The sequence below is a fragment of the Phallusia mammillata genome, chromosome 6 (assembly GCF_965637545.1).
Source record: "Phallusia mammillata chromosome 6, kaPhaMamm4.hap1.1, whole genome shotgun sequence".
Taxonomy (NCBI): domain Eukaryota; kingdom Metazoa; phylum Chordata; class Ascidiacea; order Phlebobranchia; family Ascidiidae; genus Phallusia; species Phallusia mammillata.
This window is the reverse complement of record NC_137257.1, coordinates 22,967,586-22,984,363: the sequence shown is the minus strand read 5'-3', so window position 1 is coordinate 22,984,363 and position 16,778 is coordinate 22,967,586. Positions and strand designations below refer to the sequence as shown.

General features: G+C 37.8%; 1 protein-coding gene across 1 annotated transcript; it reads left to right on the top strand.

Annotated features, from left to right (window-relative positions):
* Positions 1 to 1,123: 1,123 nt before the first annotated feature.
* On the top strand, positions 1,124 to 5,377 carry LOC145232598 (CTP synthase 2-like). The gene is made up of 8 exons (XM_080097259.1): positions 1,124 to 1,176; positions 1,550 to 1,642; positions 2,715 to 2,754; positions 3,152 to 3,240; positions 3,485 to 3,642; positions 4,249 to 4,389; positions 4,725 to 4,880; positions 5,229 to 5,377. The coding sequence occupies exons 1-8, from the start codon at positions 1,124 to 1,126 to the stop codon at positions 5,375 to 5,377; spliced, it is 879 nt and encodes a 292-aa protein (XP_079953385.1).
* Positions 5,378 to 16,778: the final 11,401 nt, after the last annotated feature.

Below are 16,778 nucleotides of genomic sequence, written 5' to 3'. Positions count from 1 at the left end.
GAGCCCTAAACCAAATCGTTTTTGTGTTTGGGCCAGAAAGTTTGATTGACAGGCCTACGATAAAGTCATACACAATGGACAATTGGTCTTAAACAAGGAGTTTTAGGGCTGTTTGACATTAGACTACTACTGGGAAACACATTGTAGTATTCCAAATTACATACAAAATTATTTTTTGCGGACCCCTGGCCTAGACAACAAAGTCTCTATGACCAACAAATCATTTGCCGTGTGGTGTTAGTTTTAAATTGATTTTAGAGCTATTAGCGTGGATCCCCTGTACTCAAAAACAAACATTGTAAAGCTGAAAGATATCCACTTCACAGAGTTAATAAAATTTGTGTATCTTTTTGAAAACATGGCATTACCTGAGACTTTTCACCAATCCAGCACATCCACCAACACAACACCAGATTGGCATCGAGAGTTCAATACTTTTTGCACCGCGTTTCGACCAAACGAACACAAAATACCATATTCTTTGCCAGTTCTAAAATGTGGGACACTCTGCCAGAAAATATAAAACATGTTGGCTTACACACTTTTGAAAAGAAAGTAAAACAGTTTCTTGTTAGCAGATATGCCGCATTTTAAAAAATGGTTCTGTCATTACATGCAGCCCCCACCCACGTGCTGTTGTAAACATGCCTTACATTGTTTTTGCATTGATTAACTGTGTCTAATCAAACAATTAACCTACTCTTGTCGCTAATTTGCCCTCGAGCTGGTTGTTCGATCATGCGCACACAACGATTCGAACAAAATTATCCTTGCAATTTCGCTCATTGTATAATTGTGTTGTTACTGTGTTTCTTCTTCTTCTTTTTTTACGTACTGAATTACATTGCAAACATTGTGTTGTATTATTGCTGTTTTTTACCGCCCTACTGCATTACCTTGCAATTTTGCCTCAGCAATCACTCTTCCAGGTGACCGCTAATTGCCGATTTTCCCATTTTTATCGTTATTCTAAATAGACGATAATGGGTCAATGACTTGGCGGCCAATGATTGGCCTTTTGTTGATCTGTCACGTAGGTACTTGTGGGATTTTCTTTGTTACTGTTATATGAAATCGTGACAAATAAACCATTGACATTGACATCCTTATATTGTTACATAAAATGACTTATCCAGCAAGATTTCTTCTTACGAAGTGGAAAAACCTCGCTGATAAGTAAGTACAACAATTGTGACATTAAAATGTGATAAGTTAGTTAATGATGATTTCAAACTGAAATAATATATCTTAGCCACACTAACACATACGTCCCTTGTCACCATTAGAACCTATTAGGCCTAATATTTCCAAACAGTGCACCTTGTCTGCACTTTACTTGTCAACATACAAACTCTCTGTAATTTGGATTTTATTAACGCCGCTTTCCAAACCCATGTTTAATGTGCAAAAAAGTTTTTGACTCGGCAAATATAATTGGAAAGAGTATTTTTTTTTTCAAAGGCAAAATTCTTGTGGTGTTTGTAATGTGCAAAAATTTCTAAATGTTTGTAATGTGCAAAAATTTCTAAATGTTTGTAATTTTTAACAGATATGATAGAATCCAAAAGAAATGCACAATTGCCCTGGTGGGAAAATACACAAGACTTGAAGATTCTTATGCGTCGGTCATTAAAGCTCTAAGGCAGTGATTCCCAACGTGGGCGATACCGCCCCCTGGTGGGCGGTGGTGTGTAGCAAGGGGGCGTTGTGATTTCTTTTCTGATTTGGGGGGCGCCGAGCGTTCGAAGGGGGCGTTATTTATAACATAAAGTCCTAAAAAAATCATGAAAGCTGTACTGTGTAGATTACACTAAAATACAATTCTGTGTACTGTTCATGCAAAAACACTAGCCAACATGTCAACTATAGTGAACGATCGTTGCGTATATTACGTCATTAAACGATTTAGTCAAAGTTGGTACGGTTATGCAGTAACTAATTGCCAGGTTGCGCTTTTGTCGCCGAATTGGGCTACTTTGGACGTCGAGTTGCTTTTTTCATGAGTTGCGGGTTGCGCCTTTTTGGGCGGGTTTGTGAATGGCATTTTCCACCGTATGACGAGTAATGATTGCATTATTATTGTGACGTCAAAAACGTTGTAAGTTGAATTTTGACAAAAGAACTAATGAAACTGCCCAGAGCATCGGAGATTCAACACCCAGCTAAGCAAAAGAATGCTTTCAGCCCAGGCAATGTAACGTTCATTTTTCAAACAAAGAAATTAAACTTTACTTTCTAGCTTATATATGGCTGATCGCGGTGTTAGTGCAGTCACTCAGCTTTTAACAAAGCAACGAAACCGTTTGCAAATCACTAAAAGAGGAGATTTGAGAATCCTTCTTAGCAATATCGAACCGAGAGTAAAAGACTTGGCCGCTAAACACCAAATTCAGCAATCTCATTAGATATTTGCTTTTATATGCAGCGAAGTGTGCATTTAAGCACAGCATCACAGAAAAAATGTTTTCTTCACTCATACCTCTGTTTTTGTTCCTGTACATTTTTGTTAATACGGTGTTTGACATTTCTTGCTGAGAAACGATTGTTTTGCAATGCTTTCATTTGCATTTTTAATTTATGACAAAATGACATCAAACTCTACGTTGGCTTTTTAAAAAAATCGGCAATGATTGTTGGACCTGGGGGGCGTTGTAAAAAAATCGAAAGCGCAAGTGGGCGTTAGTACAAAAAAGATTGGCAAACACTGCTCTAAGGCACGCAGCATTGGCAGTGAACAGAAGATTAGATTTAGCTGTAAGTTGTGTGGAAACATTTTTCTTCTTCATTGCAAACAACATCTATAAAAGTTTTGCTGATATTTTAAGAATACACCTATTTTGCATTTTATTTTTTATAGCTGCTGAATTTCTGATGCAAACAAAAGTTTTCAACCCGGCCTTATTCTTCTGTACTTTGTGTTTTGAAGTTTTGGTTATAGCAAACATGACAATTTTGTGCTAGTTTTAGTTACTGGTGGCATTTGTAAAAAAACACAATAGCAAAATCGCAAAACAAATGTAAAAAAAACTCCCAGGAAGCTGACTCTGAAACAAACATGATCATAAACATGTTCATGAAAAGGCAGGAAACACTTGTAGTTCATTCACAAAACTACAGGAAGTGCAAAACATGAATTTCCTGTTTATTTCAGATAATTGAGGCAACGCATTTGGAGGAAGAAACGGTGATAAATGATCCATTGTCATACCATGAGGCTTGGAAAAAACTCTGCAAAGCTGAGTATGTTGAAATCATGACTAAAGTAGAAATAATTTTAGATCGTTTTTTATTATTTAATTAGAAACGTTTTGTGTTTTTAGGCTGATTTTAACATTAAATTTGTTCTTTACTTTTTGACTTCAGTTTAAGAATTTAAATTCAAGAAAAGGCGGACTTAAAAAGTACTAACTTTATTACAATTTATGTAAAGCAGTTAATGAACTTATCCCAATCAGGTAAAAAAATCGTTAATATTTTTCTTCAGTGGTATCTTGGTCCCTGGTGGATTTGGAAATCAAGGTGTTGAAGGAAAAATTGCCGCAGCAAAATGGGCAAGAGAAAATCAAAAACCATATCTTGGTGTTTGTCTCGGGTTACAAGTTGCAACTATCGAATTTGCAAGGAACATTTTAGGCATGAATGGTAAGCTTGATAATAAACTGAATTAAATTTTATTGCGATGGCAAAATGCATGTCATAAACCAGTGGTTCTCAAAGTATGGGTCGCGACCCAAACATGGGTCGCACAGGGTAAAAAAATGGGTCGCGCACACAATAGCCTTCCCACTATACTGTTTCGCACATGGCGATTGTAACGTCATAGCACGGGAAATAATAGGATAAGTTAATCTTGCGTTAACTGAACTTGGCCATGTGACAGTTAGCGTTAGAGTATGAGTAAGTATTCGTACAAGAAAATAAAATACATTTTTTTTTTAGGTTTGGGTCGTGAGGTGTTTATAAAACTCAGATTTGGGTCGCGCTCAAAAAAGTTTGAGAACCACTGTCATAAACGAACTCTTTACTTGGGAGTTTGAATGGAAAGATTAAGTTAAGCTTAGTCTTTAGCTTTGTTAAAAAACTTTTGCTTGAAATATGCAGGAATAACATCATCTGCTCAACAAAACTTATGAATTTCTTACAACGAGTTTTTAAAACCCTTTTGTGTAGCATTCTATCATTGGTTTAATTTTTCCCTTTTTATCAGATTTATTATAATATTTTCAATTTTTGTTTCTTATTGTTTAGATGCAAACTCTACGGAAATGAATCCCGACACACCCCACCCAGTGGTGATAGATATGCCGGAACATAATCCGGGAAATATGGGAGGAACAATGAGATTAGGAAAGAGAAGAACCGTATTCAAATCTGACCAGTCTGTTTTAAGTAAGTTGACTCACAAACATTTATACAAACCCAGCATTTAGCTTTGAAACTTGTTCAAGCCTTGTTATGCTTTGAAACTATGTTAGCAACTAAACCTAATAATGATTATCCAGAAAATGAGTTTTATTGGCATGGTTAAATCTGTCCTGGTGTCATCAATTCTACAACCATTAGTTTAACAAGGGATGTTAAAATAATAGCCATGGCGGAATTTGAACTAACAACCTTTGTTTAATAGTAACATTGGTAACCTTGTGGGCGCACATTTGTAATTTCTTGTTGACTGGCTTGAAAGTATCATTGAATGGATTTTAAAACCTATTTTATTACTTAAGGAAAACTGTACAATGGAAATCCTGAATTTGTTGATGAACGACACCGACATCGTTACGAAGTCAATCCAAGTTTTATTCACTTATTTGAAGAAAAGGGATTTAACTTTGTCGGTCATGATGTGGAAGGAATGAGAATGGAAATAATGGAACTTAAGGGTAAATATCCGGCCAATTACATAACTGCAACATGTTCCTGTGACATATAATGATTTTTTAGTTTGTGTAAGTACCGTGAAACAGGCAAGCAATGCAAGATAATGCATCGATTTCAGTTGCCAATTTATTAACATGAAATATTTACATGGCCAACTCTACTTACCAGAAAACTGATTTGTTCTGGTGTATAAACCTTAAAAAACTGTGTAACTGTAACAGGTTTCTGTGGACAAATAATTAACATTAAAAAACATTTTGTTTGTTTGTTTGCAAATATCATTTACATGAAACAGGCAAGCAATGGAAGATAACGCATCCATTTTCATGAAATTTTATGTTTTTATGCAGACCATCCATATTACGTCGCCGTACAATTTCACCCTGAATTTTTGTCGCGACCTCTTCACCCCTCACCCCCATATTTGGGGTTGCTGCTCGCTTCATGTGGAAAACTACAAACTTATATTGATAAAGGAAACAGACTCTCACCAAGGTAAGCATGCCAGTTTACATATGACACTAAGAAAAATTTGATTCACCAGGTTATGAATTCCTCTCTTAACAAATCTATAACATATAGTAGATGACAACTAAACAAAGAACATTTGAAATGAGATCTTTTGTGAACTAAAATTAACAGGTTAATTTTAGCACTGTGGTCAATCTACATCTTCGGGTTTACGTTCGAATGATAAAGACACCTGTTTAAGAGCTGTAAACAGGCCTGAAATTGGAGCCCTAACCCAAATCGTCTTTGTGTTTGGGCCAGAAAGTTTGATTGACAGGCCTATGATAAAGAAGTCATACACAATGGACAATTGGTCTTGAACAAGGAGTTTTAGGGCTGTTTGACATTAGGATCAGACTACTAGTGGGAAACACATTGTAGTATTCCAAATTACATACGAAATTATTTATGTTTTGTGTCTGAGAAAACAAAACACAGAGATAAAAGGTAAACTTTATTAAGTGACTCAATTTTTTTCTGCAAACGCATTTAACAAATTGTCAAATCATGAGGCTGAACTTTGAACAGTTTCTCAAAAGCAAACCTTTGCTCTTGTAGCGATTGCGACATAATTTGTGCAAAGTTTGCAATAGTTGTTTACCAAAATAGCTGGTTTTTGACTCGCTAAAGTTGAAATGTGTAGCACCAAATCCAACTGTATTGACAAATCATGTTCGGACTTTGTAATATTTCCTGTCGCAGTTAATTAGGATGCGGATGCGTCTTTGTGATCTGGTGTTTATGTGCTTTAGCCGTATGTTTTGTACTGTGCTGTGATTGGACGCTGCTTTGTGTGGGAATTGTGCAAGAGCCAATGACAAGAGCACATGTGTACGATTTAACGCCTTTATCCGAGATATATATAAAACTGCACTCGTTCATTTCGACCTTCTCTGCTCTTTCTGTCCCTGTTCCTTCTTGTGCCTTCCAGAGAGTAATAAACAAACGAACCAAAGTGCAAGACACGTGTGTGGAGTTTCCAGGACTCCGGTCCTGACAAGCCCAGGAGCTTGGGAGGTTAAGGACGGTGGTATACCTTTCTAATTTGTAGTGACTCGGTTTATAGCTTATACCGAGACACCTTATTAACACTACACTCTTTTGATCCTGAAAATCAAAATAATCAAAGTAAGCGTCTACTAGCTGTATTTTGGAATCTGTAAATGATTAAAATTTTGGAGGTTTACCTTAAACCGTTTGTTATCTGTAGTCTGTAAATGCTATATTGGGCGACCGCGCAAAAAACATTTTTTAAAGCGGTTATGCCTTGCGTTCGCTTATGATGCACGCCTTTCATTTTCGATGTTGTGATCAGATTTGAACGATATTTTGTAGGCCTTTACTGGATGTATTTTAGAGTGGACCTGTGAAAACCGTTTGCATTTATCTCAAACCGTTTGTCATCTGGAGCCTGCAAATTTTATATAGGTCGACAACGCAAAAATCATTTTTAAAGCGTTTATGCCCTGCGTTCGCTTATGATGCACGCCTCTCATTTTCGAAGTTCTGATTAGATTTAAACAATATTTTGTATGCCTTTACTGGATTTATTTTAGAGTTGACCTGTGAAAACCGTTTGCGTTTACGTTAAACCGTTTGTCATGTGGAGCCTGTGTAGGCTACATTGGGCGACCGCACCAAAATCATTTTTTAAAGCGGCTATGCCCTGCGTTCGCTTATGATGCAGACCTTTCGTTTTCGAAGTTATGATTAGATTTAAACGGTATGCCTTTACTGGATGTATTTTAGAGTTGACCTGTGAAAACCGTTTGCGTTTATCTTAAACCGTTGGTCATGTGGAGCCTGTATAGGCTACATTGGGCGACCGCGCCAAAATCATTTTTTAAAGCGGTTATGCCCTGCGTTCGCTTATGATGCAAGCCTTTCATTTTCGATGTTATGGTCAGATATAAACGATATTTTGTATGCCTTTACTGGATGTATTTTAGAGTTGAACTGTGAAAACCGTTTGCGTTTATCTTAAACCGTTTTTCATCTGGAGCCTACAAATTTCATATGGGTCGACAACGCAAAAATCATTTTCTAACGCGGTTATGACCTGCGTTCGCTTATGATGCACACCTTTCATTTTTGAGGTTATGATTAGATTTAAATGATATTTTGCAAGCGTTTACTGAATGTTGTTTGGAGTTGATGTGTGAAAACCGTTTGCATATACCTCAACTGGTTTGTGGACTTAAACATGTTAAAGCATACTAATAAAAATGATGAAACACCAAATGCACAGGGAGGACAACACTTTATTGATGGAAAAAAATAAAGCACCTCATAAACCCAATTTCCACACTACAACATTTTTAAGTTGAGTCCCATAGTTATATAAAAGCAGAAATAAACGCAAAGAGAATAAATAATTACATTCATAGCAATTAGTTGATTGGTCAGTTAGAAACCTGCATTTACAAGTAGTACATACTAAACAAGGATCTTCAAGTAAACAGACTAAAATAAAACAAAAAGGTGAAACAATGTTGTACAGCTAAAAGTGTAATGATTTTCTGCATTACTAAGAAAATTAAACCGGATATCATGTGAAAGATGAGGTTAAACCACACAATTGTTACAACATGCTATCATGCAGACTACTGGTCAAAACTAAAAGTTCTCCATTAATGTCCGTTGCATCACTTTTACTGTCAGATTCTCCATCAGAGTGCAAAACATTCTCAGAATTTACATGGGACCATAATCACCGTGGGCGTAAAATAACATTAGCACAAACAAATGTTTGAAATTGAATGCAAATTCTTAATTTGGGTATAAGAAAATTTTAAACTTGCATGCAGGTAGAACAGTGGAAAAGAAATAACACATATTCTGACTTAATGGTGCATATTTTGACATACAATTTTCTTGTGAGGCAAGTAATAGGTTGTATACATCAATGATTTTGCTGACACTTTAAGAGAAATATTTTTGCCCACACAACTTCAAAGACTTCCACAATCAAAGACTTTCTTCAACGTTTTTCACATGGAATGTTTCTGTTGATTTTTTTCAAGCAAGCTTTAATCATTTTTCCAGATGGTGAACTGCAATAAAAAATTAAAGAAAAAGTGAATGCTCATTTGACTTGACAATTATGGGTTTATACAAAAGATGCTTGAGTTTTTTAGACACCAATAAGCAATTTAAGTGTTATAAAACAGGGTAAATATTCAATATTGAGGGTTTTAACTGAGCTAACAATTTAAAATAACATCAGCCAGAAATACAGAAAAGTTGAGAAAGGCAGTAACATGGCAGCCATAAACTTACTGTGAATCACTTCAATTCAAATCCAATCTACAAGTCCCTCATATGACAGTGTGCTGGTCCTCAATTTGCTTTAAAAAGGTAAGGACTAGAAATTCTTCTCACTGAAAGAACTCTTTGCATTGCTTCATTATTTGCCAGAACATGGTGCCTATCAGGTTATGGGTACAAAGGTGTAGTAAATGGCCTTCGTAACCTGCTTAGCAACACCGTGCTTATGTTGGTAAACTTGCGTATAGCGTATAGATCGTGATAAAGATCAGCCTCGTCTGGATCTCTGATGATTAGTTGATTGAAGCTATACGTTGTAGTGATATAACTTCTGTTGGTATTGAATGAACTTATTTGCACGGCAATGTCTCTAGGCAAAACACCTTCGATGAACTCTTCTCTAGGAGGGAGTTCGAAATAGTCTACTAGATCAAAGAATCTAGCGCACCAGTCTCTGTATACGTTTCTGTAAAAAAACCAGCGAACGGCGCGGTGGCACGCCAAGTGGTATTAAGTGTGGTAGGTAAAGACTACCTGTACTTTCGTCCTCACCTTCAGACTGTACTTCGTAAATCAATGTCATGAGTCTCGACAAACAAGGGTTTTGTACCTCAAATTTGTTTATTCTTATTCACATAGAATGCTTATTCAAATAGACTTATTCAAATAGAATGTTTGGGAAACAAAACAAGTCGTTAGAAATCAATAGTAATAACGTTTACATATAAATTAAAGTTTAACTAGCAACCAACACATTATTTCAATGCAAGTAATTAAACAGTAAGCCAAAGAGTTAACTGCAGTAAGACTAAAACTGCTATGAGCCATTACATCAGCGGTACGTTTTATAAATTCATAGCACGTGACATTAACTGTACAACTATGCCTTTGCCGTTGGCGCTTGCACATTTTCTCACACACAAAACAGCGCCAAATTTACCGCACAATACCAAAACATACGATTAAAGCGGGTAAACACCAGATAGCAAGGTCGAACAACCTCCTAATTTAACTGTAACAGGGAATATTATCAACTCAAGCATTTTAGCAAGTAAAACCAGCTAATTTGGTAAACAACTGTTGCAAGGTTTGCACAAATTATGACGTAGTCGCTACAAAATACCCCACGCCATGTTTTTAGGCAATGGGCAATATATGGTCATTGCGTTTTTATGGACATTAAAATGACACACAGAATATTTACAATAGAAAAAGGATACAATTGACAATTTGTTGATTTCTGAAAATTTCTGGATCAATTTCACAACAATAAACACCCAACAGCACAGATTTAACAATTTCAGCAGTGGACATTTGAGACAACATGAGCGTATACATTCAAAAACAAACAACATTCAATTAACACCACACCAATTATCAAAATTGATTATCGCATTTCGAGCGTAACGTTTTTTTGTGTTTCTGGAGTTTGGTTGTCTCCAGTCTGCAGACATCTGAATTGCTGAAATTCTGTGTCTGTCAGTATGGTGAATTTGAATGTTCTTTGTTCTTGATCACAATAGTGGTGGAAAGTCACTTCGCTTCTGAAACAACAATAAAACAAGCAGTACATCGAAATAACAATGATACATTAAGTTTTACAAGCAATTTTTTTTTTTTTTTTACATGTACAGTTTTTGTACGTGATACAAATAAATACAACAAGTATACATTGCAAATTCGCAGTCGTGAGCGGCACATTCATTGCCAAAATTGTTATTATATACAACTTTCATTTGTAAATTTGGATAGGCAATGAACGATGGCAATTGAAATTATAGCCTTGGCTGTTTTGGGAAATGACGTAAAAAACAAACAACAATAACACGTTTAATGTTTATGATCAATACTGGCATGTCATGCGGTGTGGGATTTCACCCTATTCACGTTTGTGTGTTATTTTCTGCAGTTGACGGAGTACGCAATATTGGGCTATTGTTCTCTGCGTCATCTTGATGACGAGTAGGTGTTTGAGGGTTTCTCGTGACAAAAAGAGTGTGAATTGTTGCCCATTGGCGTCTTACTGTTGGGAAGATTGTGGGCGCAATATGAGTCGTTAGATTTTTAAAAGTGATTACCGTCAAAATTACACCCCAGCCGAGCGTAACTATGATTATAACTGATACTAAGGCATTCAAAAACGGGTTTGTAATGGAGCTTAACATTATAAGGACACTATTTTTTAGTATCGCTGACGAAAATTGAGCAGGGTCGCTGTCAGCCGATGCAATTTCTGTTTGCATTTCTTGAGCATTCATAAATGAATTAATGCGAGTATTGAGTAGTTGTGCACTGCTTAAAGTTGCGAGAATGGCATATAGGTTTCTGTCATTTGTGTGGTCATAACCCACAATTTCTGAGGCCTCTATGTAATCATGTGTAATAAACGATTCACTGATAGGTAATAAGTTAGGTGACAGATGATGGACTTTCGGAGACGAGTGAACAAAAGTGTAGTTAATAAACAAGTAATACATTTCTTGAATTCTAAAAAGGAAAACTCGATTAGGACGATACGTTTCTAGGAATGTCACATCGCGAAATAGATTGTTCTCTTCGTATAATTGATAAACACGCCCATCTGATACGTCAGAGGAGTAATTAGTTCCTACTTTTTTGAAAAGTGGACGCGTGGCGTAAAGTTTGCCATATCGAAGAGATCTAATTAACCGGACCTTGTGCTGGGAGCAACCAAGCTCAGTAATGGTGTCCGCACGTAAAATTCCGGCTCGCCTGTGACCTGTCAGAATACTAAGTGTTTGGGAAGGATTAATAGCGCTATTTCCCGCTAGTATTACAGCAAGGAGGTTTTGTATTCTGCATTGAAGGAAATTTATTTCATCTGTCTGATGTTGGAACGCACTCTCTGCGTTGTCTTGTAATTCATTTAAATAAGCTAAAAATCGTGCAGGCACATCGCTCGGGTCTAAAGTTTTTGCTAAGGGACGTCTGGTAGCAATCTCGCAATCATGTGTTTCTACAATAAGGTCTCCTAAACCACAAATACTATTTTCTTTTATGCATTGTGTGCTAATAGGACAATTCTCCCAATGGTGGGTTGAAATAGCAAGATAAGGGATTTGTAAACGAAAAGGCTTTCCGTCAGTGTTGTAGTGTATGAGCATTGACGTATTTGTGACATATTTGATTTGAGGACAGTCTATTCGTTTTGGCGTATTCCAAACGAACAGGCGATTATGAACCAAGCAAGATCCTTGGTGTATAGAACAATGATCTAATGATTGGAACGGGCTTATTAGTTTTCGCTGTACATGATCATAAAGAATATTTACACGGGTCAAGACAGCGTTTTGTACAGATGTATGTGTTGTGGTCGGCCAGCGATAATCGGGTTTAGGTTTATTATTGGACTTAAATACTTGTTGGCCAGCAGGATGCAAGTTTCCTGCATTGAATGCTTGCAAAGATATATTCCAGAAAAGGCATGCCTGTTGATTTGGAGGTGGTAAAAAATCTACATTACTTTTTGTTTGTTTAACACCCAAAAAGTAAAACGTGGAAGTCGTTCGGGTTATGTATGGTTTGTTGACAGGTAATCGCTGGGATTTTAAGAAGGTGATCTGAAGGTTTGAAAACTCTAGCCATGCAATGTTTTAATTTTTGTTCCTGGTGTCGGTGGCAAGGTTTTGGTGGGGCATATTCTGCAATTGTTTGTTCAAGAGAACAAATGCGCATGTCAAATGTCATGTAGGTGGCGGTTGGCTGTACACAAAACATAATTACAACAAGTATCAACAAATAGCGGTATCTATTTACATTAGTTTCCGTTAAGCACGTAATCTTGCAGGTGTCTGGGCGTTCTGCGCGTGCGTTGCGGGCGGGCACTGTGGACGAAGGGTCGTTGTGGGCGCCAGAGTTGAGGGCTGGAATTTCCATGACTGGAAGGCGGGTCTGTTACAGAAATGGGCATGTCATTATGGTTTTGCTTTCTAATCTCATGTCGTGTTGGTTCTGGTGTGACCTGTGCAAGATGCACTGGTTCTGTCACTAGAGGATCGGAGATTAAACGTGCGGGTTTCAAACGGTCTATGGCCACAATGTATGATTTGCCATATCTATCTATTTCAAACCACTTAGGTTTGCGAGTTATGACCTTGAAAGGGCCGTCGTAAGTAGGTTGCAAAGGTTTTCTTACAGCGTCATGTCTTACAAAGACATGCGTGCTGTCTTTGAGATGGGGATCGATATAGGTCTTTTGATTGTTAGGCAACCGCGTTTGCTGATATCTAAATCGTTGGAGGAAAGTGCGTTGCGCTTCTATGAATTCAGAAGGCGTAACTGTGGTTGGAAAGGCCTGGAAAAATTCGCCTGGTAGACGTAGTTTTGTGCCATAGACCATTTCAGCACACGTTGTGCCAAGGTCTTCCTTGTAATTGCAACGTAAACCTAGCATGACCATAGGTAAATAGAAAAACCACTGGTCATCATGTAAAAGGGTTTTAAGGCTTTTTTTAATTGTTTGATTCACTCGTTCACAGAACCCATTACCAGAAGGGTGATAAGCTGTAGTAGTTATGTGTCTAATTCCTAAAAATTGCATTGCGTCTTTCCACGCTTTACCACAGAACTGTGCAGCTTTATCTGTACTTAAGACTTCCGGTACGCCAAAGTTACTTATCCAGTTATGCATGAGTGCATTTAAAAGGGTTGTGGTTCTGATGTTGCTTAGTGGGATCGCTACAGGAAATCTTGTGAACCTGTCTATTATTACAAATATGTAAGAACAACCTGCAGATGGTGGGAGCGGTCCAATGACGTCAGCATTTATGTTTTTAAATTTGTCTGACACAACAGGATATCTAACAAATGGAGTTACGGTGTGTCTTACAACTTTTGTACGTTGACAAATAATGCATGTCTTACACCAAGTTGTGACGTCACGACGTAGAGACGGCCACACGTATTTGGAAGAAATTAGTCTCAGCGTTGCTTTTACACCGCAGTGGGTAAGGTTGTGGGCATTGTCAAAAATCAATTTCCTGAAACCTGTGGGTACTAAAGGCCTGTTTGTTCCAGGTATGGAAGTATCACACAGTAAAGTCAAGTCAGGTGAGTCTGGTACCGGTTTATTGACCAAGTTAAGGGAATGATCTGATTTGCAGAAGTCTTGCAGGGTTTGGTCACGCCTTTGGGCAATAGCTATTTGTTGCCAGTCAATTTCTGCTGCATGTCTGAACATGGAGTTTATGTTAGGGCGTGACATTGTGTCAGCTACGACATTTGAAGCACCAGGTAGGTAACGTAAGTCAGTGGTATATTCAGATATGAACGCTAGGGCTCTGGATTGTCTGGCGTTTTCACGCGGTTTGTCTGCATTAAATGCATCAACAATTGCTTTGTGGTCTGTATGCACGGTGAACTTTCGACCCTCAAGAAAATATCGGAAATGCTTTATTGCGAATACAATCGCCGTGAGTTCTCTATCAAACGCCGAATATTTCGTTTGCGTTTTGTTGAACAATCTTGAGAAAAATCCTAGTGGCTGAGTTTCGTCTCCTATCGTTTGTTGGAGTACACCTCCAGCGGAATTATCACTCGCGTCTGTGACTAAGCTCAGTTCCCCTTTTGGGTGGGGGTAAGCGAGGGCTGTGTAATTAGCAAGGGCTTGTTTCACGCTCTCAAACGCTTTCTGTAATATGCCATTCCAAGTTATTTTTTTATTGCGGGGATCTTTTCCATTAAGCAATTGGTATAGCGGTCTTAACTTACGTGAGAGCAATGGTACACTTGGGGCAAAAAATTGAACCATGCCAATAAAGCGTCTTAATTGTCTGGTCGTGGCCGGTTGGGAGAAATTTTTGATTGCCACAATTTTATCTGGGTTTGGTTGTACACCCTCTGGCGTCACCAAGTGGCCTAAGAATTTGACTTGTTTGCGGCCAAAGCGACACTTGTCAATGTTCAAATGTAACCCATATTCATTAAGCTTTTGGAAGACTTTGTTTAAATGCTCCATATGCTCAGTTTCGTTGCGACTGTATACGATTATGTCATCTAAATACGCATAGCAGAATTGCAATGAACCTAGGGCAAGGTCAATAAGGCGTTGAAACACCTGTGCGGAAGTGGACAATCCAAATGGGGACCGCGTGTAACAAAAAGTGCCAAGGGGTGTTCGAATGGCAGTTTTCTTTTGGTCCTCTGGGCGAATTGGGACATGATGATGAGTCTCTGGTATACCTCTTTAATTTATATGTAACAAACTTTGTAGTGATCGTATGTTTATGTTAATGTTCGTTGATGAGTCTCAAAGGTATAACCGTGTCACTACAAATTAAAGAGGTATACCACCGTCCTTAATCTCCCAAGCTCCTGGGCTTGTCAGGACCAAGTCCTGGAAACTCCACACTCGTGTCTTGCACTTCAGTTCGTTTGTTTATTATTTCAATGCAAGTAATTAAACAGTAAGCCAAAGAGTTAACTGCAGTAAGACTAAAACTGCTATGAGCCATTACATCAGCGGTACGTTTTATAAATTCATAGCACGTGACATTAACTGTACAACTATGCCTTTGCCGTTGGCGCTTGCACAAGCGGGTAAACACCAGATAGCAAGGTCGAACAACCTCCTAATTTAACTGTAACAGGGAATATTATCAACTCAAGCATTTTAGCAAGTAAAACCAGCTAATTTGGTAAACAACTGTTGCAAGGTTTGCACAAATTATGACGTAGTCGCTACAAGGTACTTCAATCTTGATTCTTGGCCTATTTTAGTGTTTAACATATTTATTTCACTGCTTGTAATGCATTTGTTTTTGTCTTGCTGTCTTAGAATTAACTGCCATTTTGATGTAAAACCCAATTTACCTGCGATTATTCTTACAGAAAAAATAATATTTGCCAATAAAAAACAAATTTATTGCTTCACTGCCGTTACCGATAAAACTGTCCGCAATCGGGATGTGTTATAACACAGGTTCTAGAGCAGTGGTTCTAAACGGGGGTCGATCGAACCCCAGGGGTCTATAGTCGCTAAAAAACGGCAATTTGTATTTGCCAAATAACAAAACACTGGAAGGTTAAACTTGGCAGGGCTGTTTGAAACAACTCGAAACAGTTTTTGTGGTACTAAAAAAGAGTATTACCAGCCTAATAACCATATGCATCAGACTTTTTGTACGCCTATTGTGTGCCAACAATGCGAACAAAAGAGATACCACAAGCATCACAATATAGATTATGACATCATAAACACTTAAGACTGATCTCCTCGCTGTGCAGCTCAATCTGTGCACCGGGCTAGAAATTAATCTGGGCTTTTTGGGCGCTTGGTAAATACATAATATCAACCAATTATTTTAAAACAAAAATAAGCAAGTAAATGGCGGCCGTTGGTGAAATAAGAATCTGCGATGCGGCCATCCTAGCAAAATAGTTGTGCACCCCTGCACTGAGGTTTTAATTTCTTTTTTTGACGTAACAAAGTGCATTGTTCGTATGCAGAAAGAAAGAAATTTTGTTGGCAGCAAAAACTTATTTCTTCATCTTTTTCATGTTTGTGTACAGATGCTAAAAATACATTGCTTCATTTTGGTAAAAACTAAAAATTGCCGGAATTAAAGCAATCATGAACAAGTTGCTTGTACTATTATGTCAGAATTTAACAAAATGACAAACAGTAACTGTTTACGTTTGAACAAAAACTAATTATGACCCACCAAAGAAAATGGGGCAAAAACCTAGGATGTAACTTTGGGGTTCGACCAAAGGCTGAAGAACACAGTATGGGTTCGGCGATGATAGAAATGTTAAGAACCACTGTTCTAGAGATTCTAATCCCGCTCGATAAGAAACGTACTTTTTTGCGTAACACAGCCGATTTTAATCGGGGACTTCCAGACGGATCGGGTGACAAAACTTGCAGCACAATTTTAAACTAGCTATAGCCAATTTTGACAAAACACATGTGGTCATTTCAGAAATCTCGCTTTGTACCACTACCCTGGGCCTGTATCTCAAATCAATGGGCCGGGAGGGTGTTTTACCTTTATATGATCGGTCACGCTAGGATGCTCCGGGTAAGATCGCCGATTTCCAGCAATGTACACTACAGTTTTAAGGCCAAAAGCTGTAAGTAGTGAGCTTAAAACGACACTCGC